Source organism: Gouania willdenowi, chromosome 17 (genome assembly GCF_900634775.1).
Source record: "Gouania willdenowi chromosome 17, fGouWil2.1, whole genome shotgun sequence".
In the NCBI taxonomy this organism is placed as follows: domain Eukaryota; kingdom Metazoa; phylum Chordata; class Actinopteri; order Blenniiformes; family Gobiesocidae; genus Gouania; species Gouania willdenowi.
In genome coordinates this window covers 28,740,164-28,758,741 of record NC_041060.1, presented here as the reverse complement: position 1 = coordinate 28,758,741, position 18,578 = coordinate 28,740,164, and the positions used below count along the sequence as shown (strand labels likewise).

General features: G+C 37.1%; 1 protein-coding gene across 1 annotated transcript in view; it reads left to right on the top strand.

Annotated features, from left to right (window-relative positions):
• The first annotated feature begins 7,492 nt into the window (after window positions 1-7,492).
• The window catches only part of eif2b3 (eukaryotic translation initiation factor 2B, subunit 3 gamma), a 47,124-nt gene continuing 36,038 nt past the window's right edge, over window positions 7,493-18,578 (top strand). The window contains exons 1-3 of the mRNA XM_028472062.1: window positions 7,493-7,776; window positions 13,181-13,346; window positions 16,220-16,377. Coding sequence (XP_028327863.1) covers window positions 13,199-13,346; window positions 16,220-16,377 — 306 coding nt within the window. The 5' untranslated portion in view covers window positions 7,493-7,776; window positions 13,181-13,198. The remainder of the gene's footprint in view (window positions 7,777-13,180; window positions 13,347-16,219; window positions 16,378-18,578) is intronic.

Here is an 18,578-nt window from a genome sequence, read left to right as displayed (position 1 = left end):
CATGTTGTTACTGTTTCCCTTAGTGCATAAGGCTGACACATGACACCTAGAAAAAATAAGGCCCTCATTAAGTAATGATATGGTACTCATGGTTTAACCAAAAAAAGCTTGGGATATTCAAGGATAAAAAGTTGAGCACGATGATGAACATTGCTGACTAAGCACATCAGATTCTTGAAATTTGGAGGAGCTGCTAGCTCATGCGCTGGATAACATCAGCCATCTGGTTGTAGGTTTGAACCATTGCGCCTCACTCCAAATGCATCCCTGATTCAGCTGTGGTTCCTCGTGGTTGAGCCGTTTTAGGGTCATTGTCATTTCCTACTTTATAACTGTTTAAAAGTTTCCAAATCACAATGAAAAGTGATCAATCGTCAGTTTTGGAAAACTGTCCCTGTCCTCTTTCCTAACATAGCCTAAAGTGACCGTATGTGTTTGAACTTAGTCATCAGATGGACTGGTACGTCCAGAGGAGCCTGTTGAATACTGAGAAAGCTAATGTGCTTTAATAACTTGTATCTAATCAGAGTCCATCTCACTTGACTTTCAGAATGTGACTATATTTTTTGCACAGTACAACTCAAATAGGTGAAGTGACTTAGCCATTTATAGAATACAATGTATTTCGTGAACAACAAAAACCCTGTGTTTTTCTCCTCGTTTAGATGTTGTACTCTCTTTATCCTTGTATTAATGAAAAGATGAAAAGATGATGAAAAGAGAAGAAATGCCTCTCTACTACACACATACTTAGACACAGCACCTTAACCTCAAACCTCATTCTAGGTGTGGACAGGACCACACATACTGCTTTACACACAACATGTTTGGAATGCCATAAACATTTATTTCAACTGAAAAGAAGACTTTGGTGTGTGTGTGTGTGTGTGTGTGTGTGTGTGTGTGTGTGTGTGTGTGTGTGTGTGTGTGTGTGTGTGTGTGTGTGTGTGTGTGTGTGCGTGCGTGCATGCATGTGTTTTGATCTTTGTATTTGCTGGTTCATGTCTCTGTTTTTGTTGAAAGGGAAGGAAAGCTTGACTCCTTGTGGAGGCCACTAGATCAAGAGAGAGATGAAACATGAACAAATATTTTGGGTGCAGCGCTTATAAAATGGAACATTAACATTTAAATAGAGTTAAACCATTTCTGTTTCACCATTTTTTGCATGAACTTCAAAGATGTGATTCACCCTAAGCATCCTATTTTTGAGCATTTACGCTTTTTACTTGTAAGTGACTCACAGAAGACCACTTTAAAAGTAAAAATAATTTATTTAAATCTAGATAGGACTAAAATCATATATATTTTGAACTTCACTAAAAGCCACCTACCTTTTCTTTTACAATTTACCCAGGATTTGGACTGGTTAAGTTCTTACCTGAAAAATACACACATGAAGATATCTACATGTCTACTTTTTTCCTTATACAGTAAGTGGATATCTACCTTTGTTTACTATCCACCTAAACACCTCCACAGTGCAAGATTTAAATGTTTAATCAACAAACAAGGTGTGAAATACTAAAGAAGGTTAAAAAAATTGGGGTAGAAGTAAGTAGAAGTAAAAAAAATACGAATTAAAAAAACTCAGTTTGTTTAATACTTAGGAAATGGTTTGCGATCCTGTTTGCCCTGCCGTATAATCGTTGCTTTTTCGATAGTTTTACGGACAACTCTGTGACTGCTTCGTGCCTTGAGTAGGCAAATCTGTATCAGTCAGACAGACACACACAGCAAAGTTCTGCTTGACAAGCATCATGACCAACATAAATGAAAACCCAACACTCAAACACCCAATACATTTGGATCTCTGTTTTGGAACCATAGATATAAACACTGTGGGTTGCTGCTGACGTCTAACAATAGGTAGGTGTGTCCATGTTTACAATCCGAACAGCTGGTGATGCACCATCAAGAGGAGACACAGTGTAAATAGAGGAATGTAACATGTGGTTGACTTTCATGCACTTCACACAGATGGTTTGTTTGGTTAAAAAAAAAAAACTTAAGTTCAACATTGCAACCTTACAGGCACAAAGGCTCCTGCTGTTGTGCATTCAATACATTTTACAAACCTAAAAAAATCTAATAAGGACAGACATTTAATTAAAGAAACAGTAATGATACAATGTTACACTACATTAAAAGTAGAAAAGTTATTTTCCTACACAAAAAACATTTCTGGACAGACCTACAAACGGACCATTTTGTAATTTATTTAACATGGAAATTCATGTTTATTTTTGTTCACATTGAGAATAATTTACTGATTGGAGAACTCGCTTTGGAAATTTTCAGCAGAAATTTGAACAATAAATAAAAATTAAAAAAACCACCCCCTTTAAAATTAACCTGGCCTTTTTCAAGGGCCTCTTGTCATGTATTTTTCAATGAACACAAGCAATGAATCACTCATTGGTTTCATAATAAACCATTTCACATTTATTTAAACTTTAAATAAATATAAAATGTAAATTTTAAAGCACAACACAACAATACAACAATAAAGCAAACAAATCTGTGGCTTTACTTCTAACTAACTTCACGTTCATGAAACATGTAAACATGTGGACTGCACTTCTTAAACACTCTCTAATCTTGCGATTAGAAAATCGCGTTTATGATATTGCGATAATATCGCAAATGCAATTAATCGTTCAGCCCTAATAGAAACAAGAGAATAATTAAGTAAATATATTTATTTTGCGGTCTGGTAAAAGACTGTTGCACTGTAGGCTGAAAGGAAAAGCTTTACATTACATTTTGCAGCTTTTGAGATGGGCAGTGAACAAATAACGTTGTTTTGAAAATGTACAGTCTATTGTGCAGAGAATACATTACCTGCTGCACGGTGGCAGTGCTCTCCGTCTCCAAAATGTGAGTGTGTTCATCTCTGACAATAACTGGCTCTAAAGTGCAGTGATTCAAACTCAGCCCACAGCATTAGGTAGTAGCCTACCTAAAATGTCCTTTATATGAATGCAAAAAGGTGCATTTCCTCCAATGCGTTACCTTTGAGTTTTGTTTACGGCAGCGTTTAGCTCTTTAGTCAGAGTTTTATATTCAGACATACTTACACAAACACACATAGGCCCCAGTTCTGCTCCCTCCTTGGGTGGTCTGTGCTGGAAATGTTTATGATGTAAACCAAACTAATCCAACTGGCTTGTTTGCAGTGAAGTGGGAATGATTTACAAGATGCAGCAACATGGATGAGGGGCTCAAAGTAAATCTGATCAAATCTGCTGGCTTCTTTTCATGTCAGACTTTGTTTAAACCTGCAAAAGTGTCTGTGTGATATGGCTGCACAATTAATCAAATTTGAATCGTGATTACAATCTTGGCCTCCACGATTAAATTAACCTGAGCTTCTGTGATTTTTACATTAAAATGCAGGCTCTGCTGCTAATCAGGAACTTTCTCAACCCCAGTAGTCATCCTACTACCAGGGGGCGAAGACATGATTAAGGCTTCATTAAGCTACCTTAATAAGAAGCAAGCAGCGCTTCAGCAGCTTGACAGCTTCGGGTCACTTGGTAAACTAGACTGATGAGAGCGATTCATGTCTTGCGACCGACCTGCAGCACTGCTTTTTTATACTGATTTTTATTTTTTTTAAAAGCAACATGTTGACATGCTCTGAGGTCAGCCTGGTCAGTGAACCATAATCCCCTCCTCTTTGATTCAAATGTCGGCTGGGATGAAGCCAGGTGGACATAAAACTTGGATCCGTCATCTAATGTACATGTCAGGCTATACCTGTTTTTCCTCTGAGACTGTCTCACATAGATATCATACCTGACCAGAGCCCGACTGAACCAGACAGGTCACAGGCCGGGTTTGGACGTATGTATGTCAGCTGCGTGCACTTGTTGCTCCGTGTGTGTCAGCACTTGCGGCACACACAACCTTTATGACTCTCAGCAACAAGTTGAAGTGATAATACTCCATTAACGTAATGTGGAAGTGAAAACTGGAGTTTGCCGCACGTGTTGACACACCCCCATGAGTTGATTGACATAAGTGCCTAATTAATTAGTATTAATCGGTTTGTTTTTGTTTAACCAGTTAACCATGAGCATCTCTAGTCTGGACTTCAGGTCATGTGTAAAGAGTGCAGCAGAGTTGTGTCTGCCCCTCAGGGTAAAACAACTTATCTGTTCAACCACCTGATAAAACATCACAAACTCAAATACGATAAATACATGAAAGCTAATGCTAATGTTAATTCACTAAATTCCTGTCCATATCCAGCGGACACTCAAGATAGAAAATGTTGACAGGCTGGTGTTTCTTGCCCAAAACCTGTAGGCTTAATCCTAATGTTTTTAACCTTTCTTTATACGCTGTAACATTCTCAAGGAGTTGCCACTCTGCATTCGTGTATTTTGATAATTCATTTTAGTATTTATCATAATTCTTCTTTAAAGCTTTTCTTTTTCACTCTAAACTGTTCACACGTTGTTGGTTAAAACGTGGTTCCATAAAAATACGGAGGTTTTCCCTAACTCTTGTGATTAATAATCGGGATTATCATTTTGGCCATAATCATGCAGCGCTACTGTGTGATTAGGATTCCCATCTCTACCTGAAACATCTTTTACATATTCAATGTCTTTCAAAAATATAGCAATGTTTATTTGACCAATAGTTTGGCTGTATGCAATATGTACTGCTTCACTCATTGAGTTCTACATATCCATCCTACTACCTTCTTTTCTTCATTCTACTTTTTTATTGTAGCTGATTGTAGCTGATGTCACAGGGCAGAACCTAGACTGGACTGAGTCTGAGTGAACTTTGGTGTCTCTTAAGACAAGATTAAAGCATTACTAAAAAAGTTTGACAATACCAGACAGGAAAATTTAAAAGTTTAAATGCGTAATGCTAAAGAGTCCATTGTTAATCACACATTTGGTATTGAGAAGCATTTCAATGGATGCTTGAACAAATAATCATTTTAAACAAACACCTAATAACCAGTCACACAAATTCCATGTCATGTTTAATGTAAAAGCTTTGGTTCACACAGGCTATGAAAAGATGCTGACTTGTTCAATTGTCTTCAAATGATTGTAACCAACAATAATAACCAGTGATTCTGATGAGGTCAGATTGTCATATTTCCTCTTGATTGTAGACGCCAGAAAATCAAGCACCGCCTCCAGCCATAATTTCAGAAGGTTAAGGTGATAGATCTGCAGAGCGCCACCACTGTCTGAGCCTAAACAGTGGGCTAAAAATAATATGTTTATTATATTGCATGGTTGTGATTCTCAGCTGACCTATAAGGAAGGGTAAGCTAGACTTGGCCAGTCCACCTGCTTCAGACTGCCCATAGCTCTATCGTTCCAGCTGCTACCTAGAACATAAGTTCCTCCTGATGCTGTACGTGTACGATATAACGATATACTGTATATCGTAGTGCGATATAAAAACATCTACCGTATGATATAGCCCTCTATTGTTTATATCGCAAATGTAATGTGTGGTCTTGGCCCCACTCAGTCGCTAAAATATCAGGAAGCAGGCTGCTCTACTCACAGCAACGCTACTACTTTGCAGTAGCATGTTTACATCACCTGGAGTTACTGGTTTACTGCACCAAAATGCTGCGTTCACACTGGGAGCAAGCTGGTCCCAGTTGTCGTGACTGAAGTAGGTTCACCTTGTGTAAGCCATCATCAGCTACTGATGCTGCGAAACCGGCGGCCACTGTCAACCACCAGGCCCGGCCGTGCTCGGACATAAGCGTTAAGTCTTTAGTTTAGCTTGATAATGATGCAGAAAACAGATACTATTGTATGCAGAGGTGAAACACTGCATTTTTTCAGCCAGAATGGGTCCCCGGGAGGGACAGGAATCATCAATTAGTCTGGTTACAAACGGCGTCACGACAGCCAATTATTACTCTTCCAAGCAAAATATCTGCAAACATGTCTCACAGCTGTATGTTAATTGATCTCCTGCTGCTCTAGAAGGACTTTTAAAGAATATAACCAAACCAAACCTCTAATATTATATATGATCTTTGATGGAACAATTCACTACAGGTACAGTTTAAAACAATAGCAGTGGCCATTATTGTTGGTTTTTGTGCTCCCTTGTGGCATTTCCACATACAAATTCACAAATCAGAACACATGACAACAGTATATGTAGCAAAAGTCATACATATTCCTACATTGAGTATATTCTTAAAAGAAAAGTACCATTTTATTTTGAAAAATATATATGAATTTTACATTGCTTTCATGTAAATGTAAGTAAGAAATACTATATCAGGATATATATTGTTATCAGGATGTAAGTCTAAATATATCGTGATATAAAACTTTCTCCATATCGCAAATCACTAGTTCCCCCAACCTTTTGTCTCTATTTTTCAAAATAAAATGACAGGAACATACATACAAGTAAAACAAAATTCATTTAAAAAAATGAAATAACAATAATAATAATAATCTTTGCGGGCTGGTATGAAATGATTCATAGACCGGTCTGCAATCCAGTGGTTGGGAACCACTTTAGAACATGTAAACGTATGATAAGTCACATGCACTACATCTAGGGTTAATGGCCAACAGAATACATCACTGAATCAACTTGCTCCAACTTCCCTCTCTCGCTGCTAACACATGCACGCCTAACAAACGGATTCTTGCTTGTGACGTACGGTAGTAAGTTTTTTGATGAAAAAAGGACATTTTCAAATTTTTGGAAATAGTTATGGTTTCTGTTGAGCTTGTAGCAGTACAAGTGGTAGATCATCTTATTTTCCATTTTTTTTCACTTATTTTCTGCCTGCCTCCATGCAGTCAATGCTCTGTTTATCACCAATGAATCTGTCACTGATGTAAAGCAAATCAGCACAGGGGCAGATTGCAATTATGAATGGTTTAAGGTTAGAGATGTTCATTATTATTATTTTATTTGTACGGTTGCAACCCCCGGTGCAATTGATACGGTTACCAAAGTACGACTACGCGTAGCGTCTCAGGGTTATGGTTAGGGTTAGGTTATAACCCAATATAGCAACAATTTTTAGGGTTAAGTTAGGCTTAAGTTTTGGTTTAGGGTAAGGTTTAGTCTTAGTCACGCGACCTAAACTGGCCAACGACTGACCTATCACGTGACCTAAACTGGCCAAATAGGGGCGCTGCGTACGTATATTGATACGGCAACCGTTTTTCTATTCATGTATAGCTTCTATTATTATACTGTTCATTTCATCTGTTTCAAATTTGGCAGTAAAAAAAAGTTGCCATCTAACAGGAATTAAAGGTATAATAATAATAATAATAATAATAATAATAATAATAATAATAATAATAATAATAATAATAATAATAATAATAATAATAATAATAATAATCGGTCATTTTATTCCATTAAACATTAAATAAAACATTTCCATAATGAACTTGTTTACGTCTATTCGGAACTTTAACCAAGGCAGCTTGAATTCCCAGTCGAACATATTTCAGTGAAACACCAGAGATGTCGTCATTTGAAGCTAACGTTTGGTTTCTTTCTTAGTTTTATTTTCTCGTTTTATTCACCGACGCTTCATTTTCAGCTCCGGCTGTTTATTTGGTTCGCTTTTAAAGGACGTGTCCAGCACATTATAAACTCTTTTAAACGGATGTGTTGTTTTATTTTCCCTGTGGTAATTGTTAGCTAGTTGCTAACAACAGTGACTGTACCTGACTTACATGTGCCTGCTGTCACTACCGGAGAGGAGACAGAACATATCTATCAAAGAAACTCTGACAGGTATGACGCCAGTTTTCAAGACTTTTTATCATTTGAGTTGTAATCTGGGGAACTTTTGTGAGCCTCAGTTCAGTTTCAGACTGAGTTTACCACTGCTTCGTTCACGTTGAAGTTGCAATATGACAAATGTGAGACACAAATGCACAGTTGTAAGCATAGAGTTGTTGCTGTTTTATTACAACTCTTTGACTGCATACCATGTAACACCGTTACTTAGACTTCTCTGGCAGAAACAGTTAAAAGCAGATATTAGGAATGTTACATTATGTTGAGATGTTATAATTACACCTTCAAACCTAGACCACCAGAAAGAACATCAGAATCAGAATCAGAATCATCTTTATTCGGCAAGTGTATGTTGTACACACGAGGAATTTGACTCGGTCAACTGTGCTCTCTCCAATAGTGAAAACATTCAATAATAAACAATCAACTAGAAAAGATGATAATAAGTATAAACATAAGTATAAATATAAACAGTAGTTAGACTAGAATGTGCAAACTCGATAAAATAACAAGATAATAATAATAATAATAATAATAATAGTATAAAAAAATAAATAAAAAGAAGGAAAATAATAGAAAAGAAAGATAATAATAAAATATAATAATAATAAAAGGAAAATAGTGCAGTAGAGCATTGATAAGTAGTGCAGGAGAACATTTAAATTAAAGGTATGTACATGAACATTCTCAGTGTCAGATTGATCCAGGGTTGTGAAAACACAAAATGTGCATTTGATCACTAGTTTTTTCTATTACAGGCATTAAAAACTGATCAAAGGGAGCCAATTAAAAAACAAAACACTAAAATGTAAACTTAAAATTTTATACAACATTAATTCATGTCCTTTTAAAGGATCATAAAACACCCCTTTCAAAGCTATTCAATATACAACATTATATACATGATAACACACACACACACACACACACACACACACACACACACACACACACACACACACACACACACACACACACACACAGATGTGCATATGATAATATACACAGAAATTAAAACTTGTTTTCTGACTGGATGAAGCAACATTTAATTTCAGGGATGTGTTTTCATATTGCAGCTTGTTCATCTGCTGAATATTACGGTATATATCGATCCTCCTTATCCTTAATCTCTGAGATATGTTCATATTGAACTTGTTTTGAGAAAAGGATAGTGGATCCTCTTCTATGCCCCGATTTATAGGAGGAATAGATTAGAATAGGTGTTTAAATCCTCCTCTTCCCAGTTGAACATGTTCAGCATCTGTTAAATGTGTTTCCTGTAGAAACAACACCTGCACCTGCTCCCTTCTAAACTTTAAAAATATTTTACTTCTCTTGATTGGGTAAAGGATACCATATAGGAGTATTATTCAACATTACTTTTGTAGTGGAACCTCTTAAGATTTCTAAATAGTTTGTGTGACAGCTCTTATGCTGCTCTGAACTGCAGCGAACAAAAAACAAAGTAACTTAAGTTGTGAACCAATTAAGATCATCATGTGTTCAATGCTACTTCAATAGGTGTGGTCCATAGAAGAACTCTGAGTGAGTTCTTGTACTGCATCCTCCCAAAGAGAAGACCTCTCATTCCTGAAAGGGCCCGATCAGTTGCCAGTAGGGGTGTGTATTGCCTGGCATCTGGTGATACGATTCATATCCCGATACATAGGTCACGAAACGATATTATATGATATATCCCGATATTAAACTATAAGGTGATTATTGCAAAAAAATTTTAAATATATGACTTAAGAAACAACTAATCTGTAAATGTGTACACCTTCATGAGAACATTATGTATGAAATATATTTTATTGGCATATTTTACACTCAAAACATTGGCTTTAACATGCCATGTGCCAACAACTTAAAATAAAAAAAATAACTTACAATCTGCCTGTGGCTTTTATACCAACTTTGACTTTAGTGCAACTTAACTGAGGTATATGCTTAGAACAACAAATAAATGCAGAAAGTTAGTACTTTCTTTATAGATTTTATTGAAAAAACACAAGCTGGTCAACATTCCCAGGTTTCAGTGCACTTCTTTGTGCAGCTCCAATGTCTCATGCAGTGGAAAAGACTTTCCTGGTTAAATAAAGGTGTATATATATATATATATAATTTTTTTTATTAAAAAAATTGATTTGTAATAAATCCGAGAATGGCGCAACGTAATATCGCAATATATCGCCAAATCAAATTTTTTTGAACACCCCTAGTCGCCAGTCAAAAAAAGAAAAACAATCCCCCCGACATACTTATTAATCGCCATCATTTTGGGTTTTTCATAATAAGAATAAAAATTGAAACAAGAAAAATACAAGTCACCATCTAAATTTAAATCAAAGGCTTCTGACTCATCCTTTAAATAAAAAGAAAAAGTTTCTGTCACACCTGAGGGGAAATAGCAGCTCATGCTCCAGCTAGAATGTAAAAAAATAAAAATACACATAACATATATATATAACATATAACGGTCAAAAGTTTTAGAACACCACATTTTTTCCAGTTTTTCACTGAAATTATTCAGTTTATTTTTCCATTGCACTCTGAAATGAAATTATAGAACAAATAAGCAATTTGAGTTGAAAAATAAATAATGGAATCCATGAACAATACTGTTCACCTGATGCTCATGACAGTCTGGTACCACAGTGTGTTCCAACACTGCTTTTATGCAGACTGAGGGGGTTGTAAATAACCAAGAAAAGACTTTTTGAATTGTTTTATTTATTCAAGGGACAATGCATATTAAAAACAAGAAAATGCTAAGAAAACATGTACCTGTGAATATGTAGGAGTGTAGCCAAAGCTAATGTCCAGTAAATTATCTATTTGGAATAAGAATGGAATAGAAATCTAAATATTGGTCAATGAATGCTGGTAATTTATAAGGAATTGTGCTAATCACTACTGTACTGTTGCACCTTGAGTTGGCACAACACTGGCCACACCGTGACAGCAATTCATACACTAATAATCCCACGAGATTGCAATTCATGGGTGAAAAGTAATCAAAAGTGAGTTTAATTTAGAAGGGAGCAGTCCGACCTCAGAGCGCTGCATGAAGAAATATTTTGAAATCATCAAGAAGGATCAAAGTGTTAACTTCCCTTTCACTATGAAAATCCAAATACAATTACGCATTTTTTTATTTGGAAATGACCAGTGATTAGTAATTATCTTACTAGTTTAGACTTTGCATACACATAAAGGCAGAATGTAATGTCCCTACATATAAATCATCATGTTTTAGATAGGTGCACAGTGTTGGCTCTATGGCTTGTTTGTTTGTGTGTGTCGTGTAATCCAGAGGTCAAGTTCACAACTTAAACTAGCTGTTGCGTTCCCTGAACCCTTTGTGCTTTATTCTGCCAACAGAGTCCACTACCATCAAGAAATATTGTTGTAAAACTGTCATAAAACAAATAGCCTGTGTCAGCTGAATTGTTTATTTTACCTTTTTGTTAAACAGTAATAACGTTTTTAACATGATGTACTGGGAATACCGGATGATGAGAGTGGTTGATGATTCTGGGTTTCATTTATACCTTTATGTGTTTCTCTTAATGTGCCCATTTATACAATACAAATATATTTTTTGATAAATAATACAAAACGGAAAGCAAGACCCAACCAACACCTGCAGCGCTGCTGAATGGCATTAAAAGTCCAGTATTATGCTATTTTTCACCCATCTCCATTTGTTCTAAAAACCCCAACAACATAGTATTTGAGGTTTAATTTCCCAAACTCACTTGTTTTCCAGAGTTTTAGCCTCTGAAAAGTCAATTTCATGACTCTTCTAAAAACAGGCTGTTTTGGGGCCTTCTTGCATATGCATGAGTGGGCGTGTCTGTAGACGCAGACCCCACGCCACAGCTTTATTACCATAGCGATTTTCTTTTGCTATTCACACACTCTTGTTATTGTTTTCAGCCAAAAACTGCACATTACAGTAAAACACATGGCTATTTAAGCGGCTATTGTGATTGTGAGTCCAACAAAAGCTGCTTAAGGGTGTGTGTTTATCACAGCAGCAGCTGTTTCAAACACTCACCAGAGTGTTAAGCTGCTAAATCACTTTCTTCTCCTCCTCAGCTCCACCGTGACTGCCCCCTGCTCTTCAGGGAGGGGTTAAATGCAGTGAACACATTTTGTTTATGTAGCTTTACATATATGACAATAAAGTATAACACATATATTAAACCGCAGTGTTATTTTTACCTCTGATGTAGTTTGAGAGGTAGGAGCTCACAGTCTTATAGGGTGGGAGTAGCAGGGATTATCAGGATTTGGAGTTTCTACAATGTGATGTCACAATGCGAGAAAAATCTAACTCGCCCATTTGGAGCTGACGTGGAATAATAAGGGAGGGAGCAAACAGAACTTTTTCAATTTTGGTCCTCTGAATGAGGCTAAAGGAATGGATATCGCTGTAGCAAAACCATTATAAAATTATTTTTTCATAATACTGCCCCTTTAAACAAGAATGGGATTTATCCGTCACCACTCCTCCTTGCTCTTGCTCTGAGACTCTCTCACACAGGATGGATATGATACCTGATCCAAGCCTGACGGGACCAGGCAGAACCAGACGGGTCTGCCTGGGTTCAGAGTGACACACATTTGGTTATGTCAGCTGTGCGGGCGCCTGTGTACGTGCGCTCGTTGCTCCGTATTTTGGCACTCGGGCAAACGCACAACCTGTATGACTCAGCAGCAAGTAGACGTGATAACTCAATGTGGAAATAAGCGGTAGTCTAGAAAACTAGCATTTTTTGAATTTATTTTTTGAGTGGATGTAGGGTCTTGTGCTCGTTTAAGTTTAAAAGGTTAACCATGAGCCTCCATCAGCCTAGTTACCATGGTGATTCACCCCGGTAGAAGTTAACCAGCTTTGTGGTACAGGCCCTATGTTTCTGTAATACCAGTGGTTCCCAAACTTTTTTCAGTCATGGTCCCATTATGATATCACAAAATTCTGGCAACCCCAGTGAGATTTTTTTTTCTAGAAATAGTTTTTGATCATATTTGTTATACTTTTGTTTCAAATACACAGTAGTCAGGATTAGTGCACAAAGTGACTAGATGCTCCAGCTCAGGTATTTTTATACTCTATTTTATTTGAACTACTGTAGATTTATATTTGAGAAAGTAAAAGTATAGAATACAGTTGTTTAAGATTGTGTGTGGTGTTTTTTATTAAAAAAAAAAAAGAGAAAAACATATATTTTAATCATTTTTTTTTTTTTTTGGGATCAATTACTGTAACTAAACATTACAGGTGACCCTATTTTACTTCCCCACATGGGGTCACGACCCCATAGTTGAAAAACACTGTTTCAAACTGTCTATTTGTTTGTTATTCAACTTGTTCCCCTCCCATTTTTAGCCTCCTTTGGTCGACACCATGGAGCTCCAGGCAGTGCTGATGGCGGCTGGTGGGGGATCTCGTATGACTGATTTGACATACAACACCCCCAAACCCATGTTGCCAGTTGGCAACAAGCCTCTGATGTGGTATCCCCTAAATCTGCTGGAGAGGGTTGGTTTTGAAGGTGAGAGACAAAGGTTTTATTATACAAGCTACAGTATATATTTCCTCACGGGCTGTTGTTGAGTAATAGTGCGAAGTAAGAATGTGCAATATGTTATGATATATGATATATTGTCAAAGACATTCTCACCGGTAAGAATATGTTATCCCACGATTAAAATGATAAAAGCCCATGTCGGAAGTTATCGAGGGCAAAGGGCCTTTTGTACCACAATTTAGCCGAATGCTCCTAAAAACCTTGTTCCAGTTTTTTGTCAAGTTATTATTCTCGCGCACGCACGCACACACACACACACACACACACACACACACACACACACACACACACACACACACACACACACACACACTGGGCTAAGAGCCAATGCTAAAGACTTCATAAAAGGAATAGACCAAGTAAAAAGTACACGGCTTACTGTCATTAAAACCACAGAGTTTTAAGTCAGATTTAACACTTGTGTGGAAGGATAAAAGCTAACTTGTCACACGTTGTGTGAAATAAATGTTAGCATAAATACTAACATCACTATTCATCCCTCCCAACTTGTGAAGCTCAATATTTTTACATTATATTTCACGTGTTTGCAGAAAAAGCTGGTTCCATTAGACAGTAATGTAACTATTGTAATTATTACACCTAAATATCCTGAATGATTAAATCATCAGCTTGATCTGGTTTAATTATAGGAAATCAGAGAGATATTTATCAACCATAACTTTATGTAACTCATTATCAGATATAAAATAAACAAGATTAAACAGTAAAACACTATTGGAGTTATTTTTGCTTTTCATGTGCTTTTTTTTTTTTTAAGAAACAATTTCATTATAAATGAGGAAGTAAATGCCTACAATAACACCAATAGAGTGACCCATATGCATAAATATGAGGTTGCAGAGGCCTAGGACTCATAAACTGGACTGTTCATTATCGGAGCCTGTAGTCCCGCACCCTCCTTAATAAGAGTTGCGTTCTATACATATTCATCCTGTGTGGCCGGCAGTTTACAGCATGCAGCTTGTCCGCCAAAGCAGTGCAATTACATTTTATGGGGCTGACACAGCGAAAGAGAACAAATGCTCAGGACAAACTGTTTATTGCAGATGAGGCTAATTGATTCAGATGAAGTCTGGTTAAATGCCATCAAAGCATTATACTTTTCAACTTTTCTTGATGCTATCACATAAGCTTTAGTTGGTACAATAAATCTATCTAAACCTTACCACCACCAGGAAATGTGAAAAAGAGATAATTGGTGGTAATTGTATAACACTTAACAAAAACTTAACATCATGCTGCCCTTCAGGATGCCTGATAAAGACACTGCAGGAAAGTAATAATAATAATAATGGCGTAGAATTGGGGATGCACCGAATATTCGGTAACCGAATATATTCGGCCAAATATTGCAAAAAAGCCACATTCGGCCTTCGGTAGAGTGAGTTAAAAGCAAGGCTGAATAGTAGCGTGTGACGCAATGATGCAATCAAGATCAAGATTTAGAGTCAGAAAAGTGTGTATGCGTTGCTGCAGAATCAGAGCAGCAGAAGCAGCTCTTCCTTTCTGCACACAAATACAGCCAGACTCTCTCCTTTCCGCTTACCGCTGTCCGTCGTTCGTCGCCGCGTAAAAGTTGGAAGCTGTCCAATTCCACAACCGAGTCCGTTGTTAGCGCTGTGAGCCACAAATCCGTAAACATCTCCATCGTTTCCTCCTCAGTTCACAATCGATGTTGGGTCTCGCTGCATAGGCTGTGGTAGCATTAGCACGGAGTGCTAACAGCTGATGTCTGTGAACAATGGCCATGGCTCCAAGCAGTGACTCCCAACACGATCGGCAGCAGAAAAAGTAATGCAGTTTAAGCGTCAAGTGGTGCAGTTTGCATTTAAATATATGGCAATAAAGTACAATACAGGGGCTGGTCATATTATTAGAATATTATGAAAACGTTGATTTATTTCAGTAATTCCATTCAAAAAGTGAAACTTGTATAATGTATATATTCATTACACACAGACTGACATATTTCAAGTGTTTGTTTCTTTTAATTTTTATGATTTTATAACTGACAACTAATGAAAACCTCAAAATTAGTATCTCAGAAAATTAGAATATCGTGGAGAGGTTCAATATTGAAGACACCTGGTGCACCTGCAAATGCCTCTAAATTGTTTCTCAGTCTAGTTCTGTAGGCTACCCAATCATGGGGAAGACTGTTGACCTGACAGTTGTCCAAAAGACAACCATTGACACCTTGCACAAGGAGGGCAACACACAAAAGGTCATTGCTAAAGAGTCTGGGTGTTCATAGAGCTCTGTGTCCAAGCACATTAATAGAAAGGCGAAGGGAAAGAAAAGATGTCGTAGAAAAAAGTGTACAAGCAATAGGGATAACCACGCCCTGGAGAGGATTGTGAAACAAAACCCAGTCATACCGGTGGTGGTGGTAGCCACAGCTTCGCTGGGACAGACTGACAGAAGCGTGGCTGCCATTTCGTGCCTACAGCCCCTCTGACCACCACCAACATTCATGCACAATTCATACCCAATCATACGAGGCAATGTAGGTAAAGTGCCTTGCCGTAGGACCCAACAACAATGACTTGGATAGAGCGAGATTCGAACCTCCAACCCTTCGGTTATTGGACGACCCACTCTACCATTGTCGCCTCAAGCCCTAGATCAGGGTATTGCTTTAAACATTTTCTACATATCTATAATTATTTGTTATTAATTTATCCTGTCAGGCAGACAATATATTTACTTTAAAACCTTTTCGATCTTTTCTACAGTCCTGATATGTCAAACCCTAACTCTGATCACAGGATTTGTCTAATACTTACTGTGTTAATTTGACCTTTTTTTCTTTTCAGAGGTGATTGTAATCACTACCAGAGAGGTCCACAAGATGATGAGCACAGATCCCAAAACAAAACTGGATATTAAGATGAAACTTGATGTGGTTTGTATCCAGGAGGATGGAGACATGGGCACAGCTGATGCTCTCAGACACATCCATCAGAAGGTTAAGGTGTGTAAAGTTGAACCAACTAACTAGAATGGAGTAAATCACTTAAAAAGGAGTAAATAAAAACAAATTAAGTATTGTATTTTTAGAACGTGTTTGTGATCAAATTCAGTAGCACACTGAATTTGATGCCAAAATTACTGAAAAACTTACTTTATTAGTATCAGTCACAACATTAGTCACAATCCGTGTTTTGAACAAGCTCTAATTGCTGTTAACAAGATGTCCATCCTGTAAAAAGAAAACCTGTGGTTGAAGGTAAAGTGGTGATAGTAGGGGAGTATTTAGCATCACTGATGCATTCCTTTTTTATTTTATCCAGTTAACCAAAACTGCTTCGTTTACCTTTTTTAACACTCAAATTTTACCGTTCCATTGTTCATAATCTCTTACTCCATTTTCCAGTAACCTTCCCCCAGACACAGCCTGCAATTTTTCCTGCCAACTAATCCCCCTTTTCCTTCATCCGACTCACTGCAAACAGATGAGGTCATGCTTAAAACTTAAACATCCGTACAATGCCAGTTTACCCAGAGCACCATTTATCCTGTTGCACATCTGGGCAGCATTTGTGTTTGGGTTTATGGTGTCTTTATGCATATACCATGGTACTGACTATCATCCTGTGGCCGTCAAGAAATATTTGTATAAAGTTCTGTGTGGTTTCCATTGCTGATGTGTTTCTAAAGCAATCGCTCCATTTGATGTTGATTTCTGTGCAGTTTGACGGGTTTGAATTGGGTGGTATGGTGAGGCAGTAGGAAGCTCTTTTGCCTCAACAAGTTACATGCAAACACAGACATGCAGCAAACTTGGAATCATATTTGGTGCATTTTGCTGTGGGCAGCTTGCATGCTGTCCCTAAAATGTTTATCTGTTCATGTTATGTGCTAGGTGGCATATCAAGGGTGTTTTGTTATGAAACCATTTGACACTTTTTAAAGACATGTCAAGCTTGAAGTTCACATTTTCCAAGACATTTGCGTTTACAAGAAATGATACTAGTCTATTTCATAAACATATTTAAATAAAGGACGGTGCAGTTTGATCATAAAATAATCCAGAATGTATAGAGGCAAGTAATTGTTAATGTAGCACAATCAAAAAACACGCACTTCCCTTTTTTTGAGGCAGTGTTTTGGATCAAAAGGTCCAAAGATGCTAAGAAAAAAGGTCCACACAACTGCGTGGTTAGCTCCCAATTTCAGTTTTAATTTACACCAAAATTAAATCAAATGTAAATTAAAACTGAAATTGGGAGCTAACCACGCAGTTGTGTGGACTTTTTTTCTTAGCAAGTAATTGTTAAACCAGACATCATTTGATGTTGCTAGCGAACGAAGTATGTCCATTTGCACAGAATTAGCTTGAGTTCAGTCTGAAAGACTAAAACTTAAAAAAAACAGGACAAACATACTTGACAGACATATTTAGCAACTTTACCTTTTTAAAATCAACAGTGCTTTAATGCTAGAACTTGTAACAAAGTATTTAATTACAATATATTTAATAATACAATATTTCACGATTAAAAATACTTTCACTATAATTTAAAAAAAATAGAAATAAAAGATTTGCATGTTTTTGTTTGCATTATCAGTAAGTTAATACTCATAATCCAATACTAATAAGGGTGTTACTTTATAGCACGGGGTGCACATAACTTGTGCTGTGCTTTATTTACCATTTCATGTAACATGTATTGCCAATGCTAATAATTCAATCACTCTAACTATATCTAGGTTGTTTGTGCTTTTTATTGGTTGTATCTTGGTTGTATTTCATCGTTAAATTTGTCTGTAAATGTAGGAGTCATTCTCTTTCAAAAAGTCTCTTTCAATAGATGGATATGTAGCCACTGATGGACAAATAATGGACCTGCTCTGGCATGCTCCCATTGAAAATCACCAATTCCTAATCCTTTTGACAGAGCTTGATGAAGTGCATTGAGTTACACACTCACACTGCCAGGTGATGAGTGAGGAGCCATAACCACAACCATCCAAATCCCAGCATAGAGATTACTCGACTTGTGCACAAGCACAGCATAGTTGCGAGTACACACTCGGTCTATTTCATGTTGTTGCAGAGACACGCCCAATGAGAGGATTTAGCGTAAGTAATCAAACATAATACTCACATGAATTAATGCACACTGCATAGGCAGAACATGTCATTCCTCCTTATGAATGAAAAGGGTGATT